The following is an 18,275-nucleotide window of genomic DNA, read 5'->3' as shown; positions in this document are numbered from 1 at the left end:
ATGACTACTAGCAGGACTTCATGTAATTCAATGCAAGTCCATACTCACCACCAGGCTGATCTTTTTAACCTCTCTGGTGGAGTTTTCAGCAGGTCCGTTTGTGGCCTGTATGGCCCGTCTGGTGGTACTCTGGTTCCCTTGTTTGGTCTGGGCCACATGGGCGTCAGCTTTGGGAGTGCTAAAGCTAGCTGAGAACCTGAGAGCTGGTCTCTTTTCCTTGGGTGGTCTAGATGACACTGAACTCTCCGATGAGCAGCGAAGCCACGTCTTGAGGACAGAAGGCTTGTCGTGACCTGACACAGAGCATGACCTGACCTCAGTTTTGTTAGCCGCACCCTTCTTTGGAGTTGGTTTGGTCTCGGTTTGGTCGCTTCTATCAGGGGATTTTTCTAAGGGTGAGAGGCAGAAGGTCTGGTTGCCAGCATGCTGTGCTGGAGCATCTCCCTCTTGGCTTGAAACTGCATGCTCAGTTTCAGAGGTGGCGTTACTGCATTGGACTGCTGAGGCCACGTGGGGTGCTGTATCGCTCTGTCCATCCACAGCAGTCACGCAAGCATCTTTAACCATTTTAGTGGTAAAGACACCTGTAGTGCTACTCCTCACCTTGGCAGGACTAATCCTGGCACTTGCTCCTTTTTGAGCTTCACTGTGTTTTTTGTTCACTTCAACTTGTGATGGTTTGTGTGGTGAAGCAGGGCCTGGATGTACATTTCTTGTTACAACCTTAGATTTCACATTGCTGTAGTCTACCTTGGGAAACTTATTAATTTCCATTTTTACTTTACTGGGTGAAGGCAGCAGTCCTGCCACCAGACGTTGCTTTGGAGTCATTGCGTTTTGCTGCTGTTTAACAGGGTGGAGTCCCGGGCTGTCTGTGTTTCCAGTGCATGGAGACTCTGAAAAGGAAGGGAGACTGGGGATCATGTTCCCAATGTTTTGTATTGGAGTGGAAGTATGAATATGCTTATCGGCGTCTTGCACAACGGACAGAGTGGACACAAAGGCCTTGCCTTGTTCTGGTGTGACTGCACCATGGAATTGAAGCAGCTGTGCTTCAGCACTTGCACACTGTGCCTCTTTTCCACAATCTGCTGGAGATGTTTCACAGACAAAGGTCAAAAGACCTGTTTCACTCTCAGTTGGCAGAGGTAGGAGGGAGTTGGATGTTGCCTTATCATTCTCCTCAGTGGGCAGCTCTGTCTGAATGAAAGTCATGCCAAGACCTGGATGGCTCGTGTTCTCCTCAGTGACTCTTTCTGTGGATTTTTCACAGCCATCCAGCAGAGTGGTTGTAAGCAGGTTAGGTTCAGTAGGTGATGCTGGATGCCCCGCAGCTAACGACATTGACGAGACCTGCAGGGAAGAGACTACCAAGAATGACTGGTCCTCTAGGCAAAAACTGTTGCTCCTTATAACCATATCCCCTGAGCTCAGCGACGAGCAATCATTCTCAGTGGATCCTCTACGGGAGGTCTCACATGAACCCAGGTGGCTTTCCCTCCCAGGAGAGTCTGGAAACATCACTGCAGTGGTATTCCCATCCATTGCGGGCTTACAAAAAGTCTGGTACATCTCTGATCCCGTCTCATGGTTGCTCATTAGATTCAAGTTTTTATCCCAGAAGTTTTCACTCCTGTTAACATGTGTGACAAATGTTTGGTTCAGGTTCAGGGTTATACCGCAGAGCACATCACCCTGTGGTAAGGTGGTGTTGTAAGGGTTGCAGGACTCGAGCATGTCATCAGGGGAGCTGCTGGCTTCTCTGTCGCTCAGGTTGGAAACACTACTGTTGTAGTCAGGTGAAGGGGACGAGTTGCTGTAAGGACTCTCAGGGGAGAGGCCTAGCTGCAGGTCTCTGTGGGGCAAAGGAACTTCACGCTCACTTTGGTCAGTGGACATGTTAAATGTCTTATTAGACATTTTAGAGTTGGAATTGAATTTTGCCTATTTGGCTCACATTTAGTGAGTAGCACTGGAATCCATCAAATCAAGCCATGAATATCTGTAAAGAGGAGGAAAAGGTCAAAGTTTCATAAGCATATTACTGCACACTATGCTGACATATTTGTAAATTCACACAGGGCTAACTGGGACACTCCACATTTATCTTAGGGCTCCAGAAAGGCTTTGGCTTGTCGTGGTAAGCCTTTGTAGCCAGTGACCATTGTAACAGTAGCTGGCTACTGAAATTATTTATGACTTAGTTCAATGAAAAATGCAAATGTCAACAGGATCACGCTTAGGGAATAAATTAGTACAGGTCCGTGCTCCATGATCTGCTAGTTGTGCGACAAGCTGTAATTTCATTATGATTGTTTAATATCAGATTACCTCTCTGTATCCTTTCTAAAGATCTGTGTTTCCAGACACAGCATCATATGTCAAGGCACCCGCTCTTTCTTATTAGCTACACGTTACATTGCATACATCTCTTCTTTGTGGTCTAATGGCAGTTACGTGGCATGTTTCTACTCTGAAAAGAGTCGACATATGCTTGCCATGAGATGAAAACATCAGTCTTCGCGGCTTTGTTGTGTACTGTTGTGTTTATTTAAGCAGACGGGGCTGCTAAGCTTGCCAGCCACAACTACAACAAAAGCACCATTGTGGTATGTACCACCAGAGAGTAAGATATCAAGTCACCAAAAGCCTGAAAATGTTCCAGTATGCAGACACCACCACGGGTGCATATAAGGAAATTTAACACTTGAGGTAAACTCCAGAAAAAGTTGGCATTGTATGATTTTATAGCTCCCTCTGCCCTAAGTGTAATTACCCTGAAGCAGGGTGAAAGTAACTTTTGTCTAAATGGATAGTGAATGTTTAAATTTTACCAGCCACTCAATAAATTCCTTTTAGCTTGTCAAGGCATTCAACTTTAAAATACTACACATCTAAACAGCCTTCGAAGTGAAAGGGTTCAGGTTATAATATGCAGCATGTCAGCTACATGTTTGCATATGGTGGGAGATGCGGAGCACCACAGACAAGTGTTTTACAGCTATTAAGACGTGCAAGAATGTGCATAGAAATTTCTGTTGTGGCAATATCAGAACATAATCCAGCAGCTGAATGACCTTTGTGTCAACGTAAGTATTTTCCTTCCCGTCCTTATGTACAGACGTGAAAACAAGGCTCTACTTGTAGACACTACCACTAAACTGACCGACATAACTAGTCCGACAGCTAGCGGCAGGCCTGAGGTGAATAAAATTACTGTATAATTATGTTGACTTTTTTTTTTAAACTTTATTAATCATGTTGTACACACGAAATTATTTCTCTGCATTTATCTCATCCAGCTGCCACCTGTCAGAACACACATGCCATATACACACACATTTTTTTTTCTTAAAGATAAAATATCAGCCACATTCAAACTTTTGCAAACACAATGACTCAACGAGATTTTAACAGAATTTGAAAATGACAAAGGTATCAAATTTTCTTCAATCGAGACAATGTAATAGAGTAAATAATAAACACATTATCAATGAAAATGAACTATGATTCAATGTTCATACAACATTTTCATGTAAACTTCGTAAGGGGAAAAAAACTAATTAAGTTTCCTCAGGAACACAATATTAATTAAACAATCAAGGTGTCCCTAGTGATGGCTGACCTCACCTCAATGCACATTTCAAAATGTTAATTAAGTCAGTCTGTGAAGCAAACAACAACACCACCACGCATGAATTCCTCAGCTGAAATACCTGCTACTCTTTTCTTTAAAGTGATATTTGGCTTACACATTAGAGAATATTGAAATGTCACAATAATCATTAAGTGTTAATATCAAAATCTGGCTTCCTCTCAACTCTACTGCTGACACATCGAAACTGCTCTGCTCTTATCAACATGACCGAGAGTCCAAATCTGAATGAATAATGCATTTGTTTAACAGGCAGGAGGAAGAACACACCTTACTGTAAGCTACAATCCATGCAATCAAATAAAACAGGACCTTGGCAAAGTGTTGTGCACATTGATCCTTGGCAAGAACTGCCCCTCTAAGAATACTGCAGTATCTCCTACACAGAAAAAGCACGCAGAGCAGCATTACACATGTAAAGTACAACTGCAGCTAAACTGTGACGTGACAATGTTTATGGAAAAACAAAACCATAACATTGAAGCTCAGAGACAGCGGAAACAAACACTGCTAGATAATACATTTTTAAACACTTACCTTACACTAAAAACTCTGATACAAACTAACTTAGTACCATAACTCTCTCTCTCTTTCAATGATAACAGTGAGGAAGAAAATGCCTCCACAGTCAGCTGGCTCACATCAGACATCACTCTGTTTTTGCAGGTTCACCCCGGCTCATTTTACCTTCTCAGAGACAATCCCATTACCGCTTTCCATGCAAAGTGCTAAATCCAGTCAACTGGGTAGGCAGTGTGTCACACCACTGCTCCCTCCTCGTGTTCAGAGTCAACCGTGCATCAGTAACATCACAGCCTGAGAGAGGGTGGCTTTTTCCTCCCCTCCCTGAGATAACGTGACTGAGTCCAGCGGGCCTACTGCAGCAGTGGGTCAGCGATCTCTCCAATCAGACATCGTGTCAGACGTTTGCAGTGACTTGGCTGTATGCTGCTCCCTATATCAAAAAGGTCCAGATATGAACTGTGCTCAGCGTAGTGCTCCACTCCCAAGTTTACAGAGGAAGAAAGCAGCGTGTTACCTTATCCACGCCGAGCCCAGTGCAAGGGGAGTGGCCACGGCCTGCCAGGCTGACTTGGCATTCACTGTTGCTTAGCAGCCAGTGTCCCTCTTTTATGAGGAAATGGACCAGGCAGCTTTTTAGTAAGGGATAAGTGAAAAGGGGAGCAGAATGATGGGGGGCCTATGTCCAGGAGCTCAATGGAAAATACCAGCTATTTGCATAGAAACACTTATTCCCAGATGTCGACACATTCCAATGTTGGTTCTAACGAACAAATTCTCCAAAGTCCTTCACTGACAATGTCACCGTCTGATGACACGCCCTCATGGTGTACACAAACAGCCTGACATTTGAGACCTAACACTACAGCAGCGGTGTGACACCAGAGACTAAGACCCCTAAGACCCACGCTATTTCTGCTTAATCTAAACAAGGCCCTTGACCCTAGGAACTACAGTCTAATCTTAACTAGAGACAAGATGTAAATCATGGTACAGAGTCGGCTTATTACCTCCAGAGAGTTCCAGGAATAAGCCTTCTATCCTGTAAAATCTGTAGTTACGTAATCTAAGAGTTTCAATATTGATCTTCAAGTAAAATGCAGAAATGTTTTTAGCTTTTAGAAAAGCAGCTTTTAATCTCTCCAGTCCAAGATTCAGAGCAGAGATGTGCAGTATCTTGCTATCTACACCCAGACAAGCATAACTAATACATTCAAAGCAAGTAGGATGACTGGCAAAAATCCTTCTGATACCCGACACTTACAGTAAACTGCCAGCTACTGTGTGGTCTAATGGATTCTATGCATTTAGAGTCAGAACCACGCTACCTACTCAAATGATATTATAAAATGTTTCTAAGTCACATTAATTATCAACATTACGGTCTGATATGAGGCCTCACTCAGTGTTTATCGTCATAGAAATTCAATGGAAGTTACAGCCTTCAAACTGAATTACATATTTTAAAAACAAGAGTCATATCAAAAGAACAATGCCTCTCTATTTGTGAAGCTCCTCAGGCGCTGTGCAAAAAGCCTCAAATGGCCTTTCCCTGCTTTTGCATGGGTGACTGGACATATCAGTATAATACAGCGAGCAGTTCTGAGAAGCAGGGACAGACATGAAAAAGCCAAGCCCAGGCACAGAGCTGCCCCACACTGCAGCAGGTCAAGCTGGGGGATTCCAGCCAGCATACCACAGGGACAACGCTATCCTCTGTAAAGCACAGGACAACAAAACCACACCAGTGAGCCGGGGGTCAGAAGAATAGCATGGCGCTGTCTTCTTACAGGCAGAATATTAGTCAGTCTGCCGCAGCAAGACAAAACAGAAAAGGCTTTTCAAGACAAAGCTGTGGGCCTGTGACATCCAGTGAAAAACACACTGATACAGATGTGTCAGCAGCTGTGCAAATGCCTCCCGGTTAGCTCTTCATTCATTTAGCCTGCTAGTTCCCAACACAGGGGGTCGCCAAAGTTTCACAAAGGGTTATAAGAATTCTTTTTTAATACACAGGGCCTTTATTTCAGCATTTCATTCAACAAAATGAAGTTTAAATCATTATTAAAGATATAAACTTATATTCACAGAGCCTTCAGTCTTTGCTAAACAGCCTCGTCCTGCATTAGAAATACGTTAGATATTTAAGGATATCACGTAACATTTGAACTGTTTAATAAAAAGATGCCACTGCTGAATACTGTGCAAATCAGGACATTGACATTGGTTTTAAAGTTACCACAGATTAACTAGTTTGCAAGCAGATAAACGGGGGAACCACCTGTGTGTTTAAAAGCCAAAACAACATGTAACATGTGTCACCTGACTGGTGAAGGGTATGGAGACCTGAACTTAAACTATCGGCTTACTCAATGATAGAACAAGGCGTCTCTTAAAAAGGACAAAGGTTGAGAACTAGTGAGGCAACAACAAACAATAAATTGAACTTTGTGTTTATATCGGACAAGCTACTGCAAGGTCACAATAGACCATCGATATTTAACTATATTTCATAAGAAGATGTCCCTGCTGAACGAACACTTGGGAAAAAAAGAAAATCATACAAATAAAGAAAATCTCATCTCTGACGGAGTACTATAAATGATCTGCTCTAAATTTACACACAAAGAAACTTGATCACCATCAGAGTTAAATGTGCAGTTTATCAATCGTTCTGTTTGGTTATTGTTGTGTAATTAATATAACATCCATAAACTATGTCAGCTTACTCAGTGATAGAAAAAAGGCGTCTCTTAAAAAAGGACAAAGGTCGAGAATCACTGCGGCAACAAAAAAACATAGGAAACAAACATTAAATCAAACCTTGTTAATTATTTGACAAGCTACCGAGCTCCAACTAATAAATTGTGTTAGATATTTAACTACATTGTGGTAACATTTAAACTGTTTAGCTGAATCCTGTGCAGTTCAAACCTCAAAAGATATTTTAATTTGTTTTAAAGTCACCACAGTTTAATCAGTTTACAGACAGATAAACAGGGAATCACCTGTGTATTTAAAGCCAAAACAACATGTTTGAGTCTCACTAGGTGTATTTATAGCAGCTCTGGATCCTCTTGCACCACTAATTCCCAAACTAGGGGTCGCCAAAGTTTCACAAGAGGTGTAGGAAAACATTTTTTTTTTTAAATATACAGTTGGCTTATATTTCAGCATTTATTCATTTTGTGAAGAAAACTAAATGCAAGTTATTGTTTTTTTTCAGTTTAAATCACTATGAGAGATATAAATAGTATTTATAGTATCTCTCCTCTTCTCACATGAGGTCATTGGTACATTATTTTCTGATCAAAACAAACTGACCCTCTCTGTCCACAGCTCCTTGATTGACAGAGTGAGGCTCTATAATTAGCTCAGGAGTAAACATAGTAAGGAGCCACAAATAGCTGAAGGAAAATACTCAATATTCAAGCCCATAGATGGTTTAAAACACACAGCGGAGTACACAAACACAGCTCCGAGACATGTTCAAAGAAGCTAGTGTTAAAGTAGTAACGGTTAATTTAACGGTTAATTTTTAGTAACGGTTAGTTAACGGAAATGTTACCGTTAACGGTTTAAAAACGGTTAAAACACCAAAATAAAAGCACAGCTGTTAACGTTAAAACAAATTTAAACTCGCTTAATGTTTAACTGGGTGTGCAGCAAACATGACAACACGCAGCGCGAAGGACTGAACTCTTTTTGACCTTCGAGTAACACGTTTACAATTAAAGCAGGCAACGTACGAAATGTCTTAACACCCGAGCCACAATTAAAGACATAAAGCTGTTAATTGAATAATTAAAAGAAAAAAAAACAGCTTAATTTGACGTAAGCGGTGCGCGTGATGAGCTGTAATGTTGAACTCACCTGTCACACGAGCACCAGCAGCAGTGACGGGAGCGCGCCTCGTATATTACTCCTAATGAACACAATTAGCTGCACCTGTCTCAGAGAGCTGCTGCTGAACAACACACCGCTCACTCACAGAGGAGATGAAGCTCTCTGATGTTTGCTTGAACTTTGACACACCGTGATGAGCTGGCATCTTTCTTACAGCACACACACAGTTAGTTTAGTTAGTTAGTCATTGTCTTTCCATCTTGTAGAGATCAACCACTGGATAATCCATCAGATTTTTATTATTTCAAATCTGAATGTACAATAATTAAATAATTACAGGATTATAAATCATATTATGCCGGGAAGCAAAAAATCTATGTACAAAGTAAAAAGTGCATCGTGTTATAACAGAAAGAAAACAGATGTGGGCGAGGCGAGCAGAGGTAAAAAGGTTAAAGGAAGCCTCCTGTCATGGCGGGATAGAGAGATTTAAAATAACCATTACGTCTTTTGAATCCGTTATATCAATCATATTTACAATATTTATTTGTGTGATCATATCTGGCATTTTACAACATATATTTTTTTAGAATATACTACTGTGCTTGGCGATAAAACATGAAGGAAATCAGTAAATCTGTTCAATGACACACACAACCGACATGGCTCTTTAGATGCATGCCACTGTATACTGCATCAGTTTGGCATCAAATTAGCTTTCCGTTATATTAACAGACAGTCACACGTTGCTGTGGGAGTCCTTCTTGGTGGATCTGCAACACACTGTAAACACTACCTACACGTGCAGGTCCCATATGTTTCTGTTGACAACAAAAGGAAGAGCAAGAACAAAGCAATCCTATCTTTGCAGGTTCATTCCAGGCGTCAGTCTGAATGGATTAATTACATAGATGGGTGCAGGACAGTATCACAAACTGATACATCAGGCCACTAAGTGCGTGAAGACAAGATGAACTGACTAGTATAAGACAAGATTACTCTTCCACATCAGTTTTAGGCCACATGGCTGCTTGTCCATTAGTGTGGGTATGAGGTGGGACTCCCTGTCCTGAAGGCAAGTCAATGTGCACACTATTAAAGAGAGAGAGGGAGGTGGGAGGGAGGCGAGGAAGGAGGCAGGAGGAGCAGCAGCATGTGTCTTCCAGGGGGGATGTTGAAGCTACAAGTGTAAAAGGAAGTAAAAGTTGTGTTTCCTTTTGTATCAACTGCAGGCAGAGTTGAACGGGCGCTTCTCCTCCTCTTCCTTTTTGTCCTTTATTTATCCCCCCGCTATCCTCTATTCTTTATGGACACAAGATGGCCAGCTGAGGCCTCCACAGGCGGCAGAAACGATGATGTAAAGGACCACCTGAAAAGAGCAGACACACACAAACAAAAAAAGAATTAAACTGACCATTTCTAAGTCCTGTCCCTTTTTTTTATTTGCAGTTAAGCAAGCCAGAAATTCAACCTTCTCTTATCCATCTTCAAAATGTGGCTTTAACAAAGCTTAGCATGGATTATATCTGGGGGAAAGAAAGCTGAGGCTTAAAATAAAATTTTAAAAAAAGTAGCTAATAGGGGTGTGCGATATAGACAAAAATAATATCTTGATATTTTGACGATAACGATAATTAGACGATATTCTTTTAAATGTGTGTTTTTAACAGCCTGAGTTACAGCTCATTAATTGTTTCTCGTGGATGATGATATTATTGGACACAATGTTTTATTTGTATTTGTCTGCCATTGGTTGCTTTTTTGTCATAAGGCAGTTTTCTTTTGAAGGAGTCACGTTACCTTCGCCGAGTTAGGTTTCTCTTCGGCAACTAGCTTTTGACATTCTTCGTATACCTTCGTGTGGTTAGTGAAACAGGTTGGTTGTCGAGCTGCTTTTAACGGCAACGGGTTTTCAACAAACTTTGCAGATTACGGTCTTGTGCCAGTGAGAGATCATGACCTAGGCCTGCTGCGGTGTGCTGCTGCACACAAGTTACGTAACTCTTGTTCATCAGTCAATTGCATACTCAATAACGTAAATTTGGGTAATATTTTCTGTTGATGAAAATATATATACTGTTTGCAACTAAAGACTTTTCTCAGCACAGATACAGTCAAGTAACAATCCATCAAAACTGAACAATTAAACACTATCCCGTCAATTACTCACCAGGCACACCAGCACAATGACAATAGTCAGCTTGAGGTTCTTCATACACATGGCTCGTGCCAGGTTACGACTTGTGGTCTTAAATGTGACTGACTAAAATTAGAGTAAGGAGAGAAAGTGGGATCAGTGACTATATTTGTGGATTAAGTAGCTTTCTAGATAGCATGCACGGGTCCTTAAACTCACTGAATCAACCAGATTTTCTGTCTTGTCAATCAGCAGCTCCAGCTTCTCTCCCCTCTGAGCTACCAAGTCTGTACAAAAACACAGAGAGAGACAAAGATCACTTTGGAGACACAGAAAGTCCAGTGTAACGAAATCGCTCTCAAACAGTTGGGGAAATCTGACTTTGAGACAGCATTCGTCCATTTGTTGTATATTAAAACATTGCATAATGTTTTGGCCAGAACATTTGCCTTTGGGCATGATGGCCAACAAATACCAGCGCTTCACTGGCACAGCATAATGAAGAGGTCACTGATGTGACCACAATACACTGCATTCATTTAAAAGATTTTTCTAGCCTTTTCTGAACCAATTAAATGTAATTTCTTATAGATCAAAACGGGGTTCCTTCAGCATCACTCATGAGAAGCTCACCTATGTTGCGGACCATAATGCCCTTCAGGTCATCCACTTGCATCTGAGTCTCAGTGACACGATCTGATCCTCGTGGGTCTGAGTGGTGTTTCTACAAAAACAAATAAAATTAGGGTAAATTAGTCGACTGAAAGAGGCTCTAAGTGTATTCTGTGATATTTATGTGTAAAGTCACAAGGCACTCATAAGAGGAAATGTTGCTCAATGCGCTCAGGCTCTTGTGATACTCACCATCTGAGCTGCCAGAGTCGAGGAGAACTCGCTGTTCATGGCGTAAGGCAGGGCTGTTTGTGCCCGCGACCCGTACGTTGTTTGGAAACGCTTCTTGACTTCACTGAGGAAGCTGAATGCACGTGACCTCTCGAAGTCCTTTAGTACAAAAAAAGTGAAATAGTAATTAAGTAATTAGGAGCTAATTTAAGTATAATAAAGGGTCCAGTGATCTAAAAATTCATGTCTGTATTGTTAACTTGTGTCTCTGAGTGTATTGTTCTGCTTTCTGTTGTTTTAGGCTAAATTCATACTTCACAAATGTGTGTTGGAGATGTGTTTGGGTGCAATAACTTTATTTCAGTGGCCAGGTTACTCAAGTATTCATATAAACAGCATCATTCATCATGCATAATGCAGAAGCTGTTCATACAACAATGAAAAAATACAATTTCAAAGCTATTTCAGGGGGTCTTTAATATCTATCATACACAGACATATATACTTACATCATCAGTGATACACAGGTATATGATTCGGTCATGGCAGATGTAATGAAAGAGATAGCTAAAAAGAGAAAAGACAAAAGATATCAACATGCAGTTTAATACAGAACACTACATGTGCTGTAAAACATCTAAGGAAACATTAACTACAGTAGTGAACGAGCCTTCGGTCACATGAGCTTGTGCCTTGTGTGGCATGTGATACCACCTACAGTGTAAGCTTTGATACGTAAACGAGCTCATCACATGTGCCGATATATGACAGGTCATTACACTACATCTGAGCTAACAGATTAAGAAAAACTCAAAGACATTACTAAAGTGCATGTTAACAGGCATTTCAGAAGAAGAACACCAGCACATATCCAATGTCTTGCCTGGACCTGGTGAGCCTGTTTTCTGTGTGCATAGTCATCATACTTGACGATTGTTGGCAACCAAAGTTTAAACTTGCCCTAAAGACAACAACGTGAACTTAATGGGGGAAGGGCTGCCTTCACAACTTGAGAAAGGCCTTTTATAAACACATTTAGGTACGCGGGATATACTTTTGTTGGACAGACAGACAGACAGACAGATATTTTATGGTCCTTGTTATAAAAATTAGGATTATACTGGGGTGCAGATGTTTTAACTCATATAGATAGTGTGTGTGTATCCTGTCTTTTGCATGTCTCGTTCCCTTAATTGGCCTGTGATTTACTGAGGCTGGCAGGGAGAGATAATTATAAATCAGTAGTACAAGGACAGGAGAGACAGGCTAGGGGAGTACCATTTGGATATAAAATATAATGCTCATTACTGAGCAGAAAACCAAAAAAGGAATGTTATGATATTATCTGTATCAGGTGGGAGGTGTCCGAGAGAGCCCATTTTTTTAAAAAAATGCACAAGAACCAACTGTTAGAGCTCCACGAGGAGCCTTTTCTCTTTTAAACCCTTTTTGTGTGTTGCACTGTTAAACGCTCCTTCTCTTACAAGAATAATAAATTCAACTTAAACTTTGATACTTTGAATCCAGTCTTCCTTATTTAAGGGTTTTTCTTGTAACATCCCTTACAAGTATATTTGTTGCAGCAGTCTGCAACAACATAACCACAAAAACAAACATTAAATGCAGCACATGTCCCATACCCATAGCTCTCTGCACACGGTGAGACTGGACATGATAAATCTACTCCTTTAAGAATAGTCACAAGCACTAACGCTTTCTTATACTTTGATTGTTCCCTTCTCTGTAAGTCTAAATATAAAGTCTGAATATAAACGCTTATCTGACAGCATCACCAGATGAAACTTCCCCTTGTAGCCACAGTGCATAAAGTGTGTGAAGGTGTGAGTCCTACCTGCCGTGGCTGTAGGTCAGTTTGTTGTTCTCTGACGGGATTTTGGCTAAAATCTGTTCGGTCACCTCGAGGAAGTTGCCGCCACACCACGCGTGCTTTGCCAGGATGGTGGTGCCACGAGCCACCACAGCAAACAGGATTGCCATGGCAACAGCTGTGTGTGTGTGTGTTTCAAGCTCAGCTGCTCGCTCGCTCTGTGTTACTCGCTGTCAACAACAACACACACACGGACACACGAAAGAACAGTGAGATGTTACTGAAAGAAGCTACAGCAGAGAGAGAGAGACGGTTGCTTAACAGTTGGTTGTTGTGAAACATTAAGGTAACGTTACAGAAACGAAGTAGAGGAATTATGTGTGAATACAAACCCAAGCACTAATCCACACAAAGCTTACAACTAGCTAGTGTTTAACGTTAACGGTTTAACGTTAACGGTTTAACGGTCTCCGATAAACAACGGGCTAACCGTTAACCGTTAGTGCATATAACGGCTGTGCACGTAGCCGTTTGTCGCAATACTAATTATCCTAGAGCTTTTTTTTAGCGCGGTTAGCAGCGACGTATAAAAAACAGCAGCAGTACCTCGGTGTGTTCAAAGTTCAAAGTTGCTCATTCAGCTCAAACTCCGACATCTAAACGAGATTTCCTCTGCTAGCAAGCTAGCTAATCCCTTTCGAGTGACTTCTACTTTGTGAATCACCCAGACCGGAAACGAGATGCGAATTCACTCTCTCGCTGGGTGATGTAGTTCTTACCGCATGTATTTTAGCCTACGACCGATCCGCTTATGAACTACATTTTTGTTTCCAACTTCCGGGTTTGCGGTGTAGTCGTCACATGTTTTTATACCTACGTCAAGTTTATGACGTCAGGTGGATTAGTGGGTTATTTTAGCCCTCGTTAGGGTTCTACAGGCAAATTACGCACAGCAACGGCTGATATTAGCCACAGTGCAATGTAAAAAAAACAATAATATAAAAATATAAATATAATATAATGATATATAACAAAATTATTTTATTATTTTTGTTTAAATATTTTTTTAGTGTTTATCGATATTAGCCACAGTGCAGGGATTAGTACTTGATAAAACATGATAAAATAATAACAAATATATCATAAAATATAATAATAATAATAATATATAAAAAAATCAAATATTTTATTATTTTTTGTTTAAATATTTTTTTTGTGTTTATCAATATTAGCCACAGGGCAGGGATTAGTGCTTGTAAAAATATAATAATATATATAAAAAATATACTATAAAAATATAAATATAATATAATATATTAATCAAAATTATTTTATTATTTTTGTTTAAATATTTTTTAGTGTTTATCGATATTAGCCATCGATATTAGCCACAGTGCAGGATTAGTACTTGATAAAAATATAATAAAATAATATTAAAATATACCATAAAATATAACAACAATAATAATAAAAATATAATCTAAATTATTTTATTCTTTTTGTTTAAATATGTTTTAGTATCGATATTTACTGCTATAGATCACACGCCCAAATACAGCCGCTTTGTTACTATTTAATATTTTGCACAATATAGACTGCATGAAACAAACAAACTTACCCCTTTGCCTGTCAGACAGCAGTGAGGGCTGACTTCACACAAGTCAATACAGTCGGGATGTAAGCATGGCCGGGGAAGGAGAGAAGAAACCAGTGCTGGAAATGGTAAAAAAAGCGATACTACTTCATGCTTTTTGATGTTGTAAACAGCTGAACAGCTTTGACTTTATTAAAGTATGTTTCTAACAACATATCAGACTAAATAAACTAATGCTGGCGTCAGATTATAAACCTGTAAACTCCTCACGTGGGTAGCCACAGAAGCTAGCAATGAGAAAACAACCCGAGCCCAAACAAACCTGAAGCACATTTAAAGTGGGTTTCTTAAATACAGCTTTAGTTGTAGACTCATATAATGAATATTTTTATGCAAAGCTAAGTTAACCTGAAATGTTTAACACTTTAAATCGCTTTTATGTAGCTACTTCTCAGAGTTTATCCACTTGGGGGCAGTAATGCACAGACCTCCTCAGTTTCTCAGTGTGCAACCCCCAAACACTGACTGTATGTCAGCGTGCATCTGTGAAATAATAAGTATTGGATGTATTGGCAATGCATGCTACTTCTCTCACTCTAATGTTTTTTTCTGCTTGGAGTTGGATGTGTGATGTTTTCCTGCTGTGTTTCAGGTCCAGGCCGATGGAGCTGATGAGGGCTGTGTGACATTTGTGCTGCACGATGAAGACCATACACTTGGCAACTCCCTCAGATATATGATCATGAAGACGTCAGTGCTTCTATGTTTTCTTTCAACAAAGTACACTTTTCAACTTAATGTGTTGTGGCGTTTAAGAACGTTTAACTCCCACGTGGCACATTTGAAGTAAAAAGAGCATAACCAATGCTTCATCGATCTGACCCGAGCTGAAGGGAACTGTTTTTCCTCTTCCAACTCTCAGATATTTTCCCGAGTATTTATAATAATGACATCAAAAATGAATCACAGTGTTTTTGTCAGTCCAGGTCAGCTGGTTTGTGTGGATGGTGGAAAAATGTGCAATAACACTTTACACACTCAACACCCGTATTAAGCAAAACATTGACGATAACCACAAATCTCGCTTCCACTTTCCTGTTTTCCATCAGCGTGGACGTGGAGTTTTGTGGCTACACCATCACCCATCCGTCTGAAAGCAAGATCAACTTTCGCATTCAGACACGAGGTGAGATTCTTCTTACGATGCATGTGTACGTAGATGTGTAGAACAGTAGAGTAAACATTTCGTGGTGGGCTGCAGAGTAAATATTTTGATTGGAGTCTGGTGCATTCACTTTGTCCACTCAGCCGAACAAGAAAGGCCAGTGACTGCCGACCTTAAGTGACACACATACACCGCCCTCCCCTTGTTCGTGTCCACAGAGAAGAACTATAACCACCAAAAAAAACATCCTGTCATCAGCTTTGCACAAAGTGTCTTCACAAAACAGCCCATCACATGAAAGGACTCTGCAAAACTGAGAAAACAACTTGTTTTTGTCGTTGGACAAAGTCTCAAGATTCCAGAAAAATCTTCCTCATGGCTTCCTCACAGTTAGAAAAAATTGCTCTCCAGGCACTTGGAAAAACCACATATTTCTATTATTTCTGTCATTAATGCTCTGTGCCATGCCCGCAATGAAAACAGCGGGCAGAACTTCTCTGGCTCAATTGTGAGACGAGGGACAAGACAACAGCTCACTCAAGTCTTTTCAGGAATTTGTTACTGGGTCATGCGAGGCAAATTAATTTGCATTACATTCAATAAAGGCAGAATTATTTAGTTTATAAAATTAACTCTTATAACACTTGCGTGAAGCTGTAATACAATTTTGTGGCACCAAAATATAAAAAATATATTGGCCTGCTGTGTCATCAGCTGCTCTGCCTCTTGCATGCTCGTTCATGAGTTTTTTTTTTTAAACAAGTAAGCAAGAGAAAATTGTCTTAAATCGCAGCTTGCACGTTGCAGATTTGATGAAACGGACCCCTGAATGTCTCCCTCCTGCTTAGATTTCTCTAGTTATTGTTGCATCCCTCGTCGTAGAGACCTACAGCATAGTTTAATGTAAAACTACAAGTTTTATTGTGAGCTTTGTCAGCTGGTACTGCTGTTTGAACTCACAATCTGTCCCAACTTTTGCTGAACCCTTGAAAGAACCGCAGAGTGCAAGCTTCATACATCATTGTTTTGTTGTTACTGTTCGTGGTGGTGTTTTTCCTCAGCTGTGCCCGCTGTCTGTTTCAGGGGGACTTCCGGCCACAGAGCCACTGCGGAGAGGCTTGACTGAGCTCAGTGATGTTTGCCAACATGTTCTCAACACCTTTGAGGTAGGAAGTGTCCATTTGGTACAGAGCTCAACCAGTCTATTGACCAAGGTTAGCTCCAGGCCATATAGAATTGGATACATTAAAGGATGACTGTGTAGGGTTTAGTAGCATTTAGCAGTAGAGTTGCAGATTGCAACCACCTCTCATAGGAACTACAGGGGCTGAAAGGCACAAGAGCCATTGTTTAGTTTGTCCATTATGGGCTACTGTAGAGACTGGTGGTCCAACATGGTGGACTTTGAAAGAGTCAGGGATCGAACCGCCAATCATCTGATTAGTGGCTCTACCTCGTGAGCCACAGCCAGCCAAATGTGTTTTTATTACACACTAAAGAAAACACATTTATGCATATTATATTTAAGATTCTGTAAATCTTACATACTGGATCTTTAAAACAATACATGACTCAATACATTTGGCCAGTTTACAGATAACTCACTATAAGTTCACAGAGTTGACTCGGCAGCAAAATAGGATAACAGCTGAGATCCTTAGCGGTATGAAAGGCTTGTGTAAAGAATCGTTAGTCACCCTCCTGTGTGAAATGTAGACTCCGTCTTCCCTGTGAGCGGTCCTTGTCTCCGTTCAGAAACTGTCTGTGCTCTGACTTCTGAACAGAGGAAGGCAAGCAACCACACACAGTACAAATATTATCATTCATTCATTCATGGGGCAATACAGGAAGAAACCCTGGGTCTGTCTGGTTGGCTCTCCCATGGTGAAAGTAAAGTCAGCCAGCACTGATTCAGTTTAACACTCCCCCACACTGTCTCAAGACCACGTCTCACTCAAAACCTCTTTTCTGTCTTCCAGGCAAGGGTTAATGAGTTTAAAGAGAAGGAGGAGCAACCTATGGAATGAAGAGCGTCACATACGTTTGTCCATGAAGCTGTCAAGACTCAAACACAAACTGTAAAAATGTTACCTTGATTTGTTTTTCTATCTACAAGAATCTCCTCAGAATAGTCCAACCATGTCACATTCAAACATTTGTATAGTTCTTTTGTTTTTGTATTTTGTTGGAATTGATATATGATGTATTATAAATGTGTATGATAAATGTCTCTGAGTCTTGTGATCATCATTACTGATTTTTTGGAAAAGATATTTAAGCCGCTAAACTAATAACATGAAAAACACTCAGCTCTTTGACTTGGCTGTAGCATCTATTTTTGTAACACCGTCTGAAGGATGTCCAAAACTAAAGTGATGAGATTCTCAAAACGACATATTGTTCTCATCTGTCCTTTTGAAGCTGGGTTTGACAAATGAAGCAAGAAGTGTGAGCTAAAAATGTCCTTATTAGCAGAGGAATGCACTGAGGGGCACTTAGTACAGTGCCAGGAAGACGAGAGAGGGAAAATGAGGGGCGACAAGTGTAAATAATGAGGTTAAAGTTATTTAAGGTTAATTGTAACCTGTCTGTGGGTATGGAGCATAATTTGAGGGAAAACTCAAACTATGTCAAATAAGATCTATTAAAAAAGACACAATTAGTATAGTACTTGATTTTTTTACA

The 18,275-nt window shown here is 40.5% G+C and overlaps 3 protein-coding genes across 4 annotated transcripts in view; 1 reads left to right on the top strand and 2 right to left on the bottom strand.

The window, feature by feature from the left end:
- The window catches only part of mtus1a (microtubule associated tumor suppressor 1a), a 29,121-nt gene extending 20,976 nt beyond the window's left edge, over positions 1–8,145 (bottom strand). For both annotated transcript variants that reach the window (XM_027281684.1, XM_027281689.1), the window contains exons 1-2: positions 8,051–8,145; positions 49–2,002 (exon numbers count right to left, since the gene is read on the bottom strand). In XM_027281684.1, coding sequence (XP_027137485.1) covers positions 49–1,920 — 1,872 coding nt within the window. In that variant the 5' untranslated portion in view covers positions 1,921–2,002; positions 8,051–8,145. The remainder of the gene's footprint in view (positions 1–48; positions 2,003–8,050) is intronic.
- Positions 8,146–8,538: 393 nt separating this feature from the next.
- On the bottom strand, positions 8,539–13,600 carry sybl1 (synaptobrevin-like 1). The gene is made up of 8 exons (XM_010732904.3): positions 13,438–13,600; positions 12,856–13,061; positions 11,513–11,570; positions 11,025–11,162; positions 10,794–10,884; positions 10,380–10,447; positions 10,194–10,286; positions 8,539–9,392 (listed from the first exon to the last, which is right to left on the bottom strand). The coding sequence occupies exons 2-8, from the start codon at positions 12,999–13,001 to the stop codon at positions 9,321–9,323; spliced, it is 666 nt and encodes a 221-aa protein (XP_010731206.2). The 5' UTR covers positions 13,002–13,061; positions 13,438–13,600; the 3' UTR covers positions 8,539–9,320.
- Positions 13,601–14,464: 864 nt separating this feature from the next.
- polr1d (RNA polymerase I and III subunit D) lies at positions 14,465–17,820 on the top strand. The gene is made up of 5 exons (XM_010732905.3): positions 14,465–14,553; positions 15,078–15,175; positions 15,535–15,611; positions 16,674–16,756; positions 17,570–17,820. Exons 1-5 carry the CDS (start codon positions 14,515–14,517, stop codon positions 17,615–17,617), a joined length of 345 nt encoding a protein of 114 aa, XP_010731207.1. The 5' UTR covers positions 14,465–14,514; the 3' UTR covers positions 17,618–17,820.
- Positions 17,821–18,275: the final 455 nt, after the last annotated feature.

This window comes from Larimichthys crocea, chromosome I (assembly GCF_000972845.2).
Source record: "Larimichthys crocea isolate SSNF chromosome I, L_crocea_2.0, whole genome shotgun sequence".
Classification (NCBI taxonomy): Eukaryota; Metazoa; Chordata; class Actinopteri; family Sciaenidae; genus Larimichthys; species Larimichthys crocea.
Note: the sequence above shows the minus strand (reverse complement) of the source record. Positions and strands in the feature narration are given on the sequence as shown.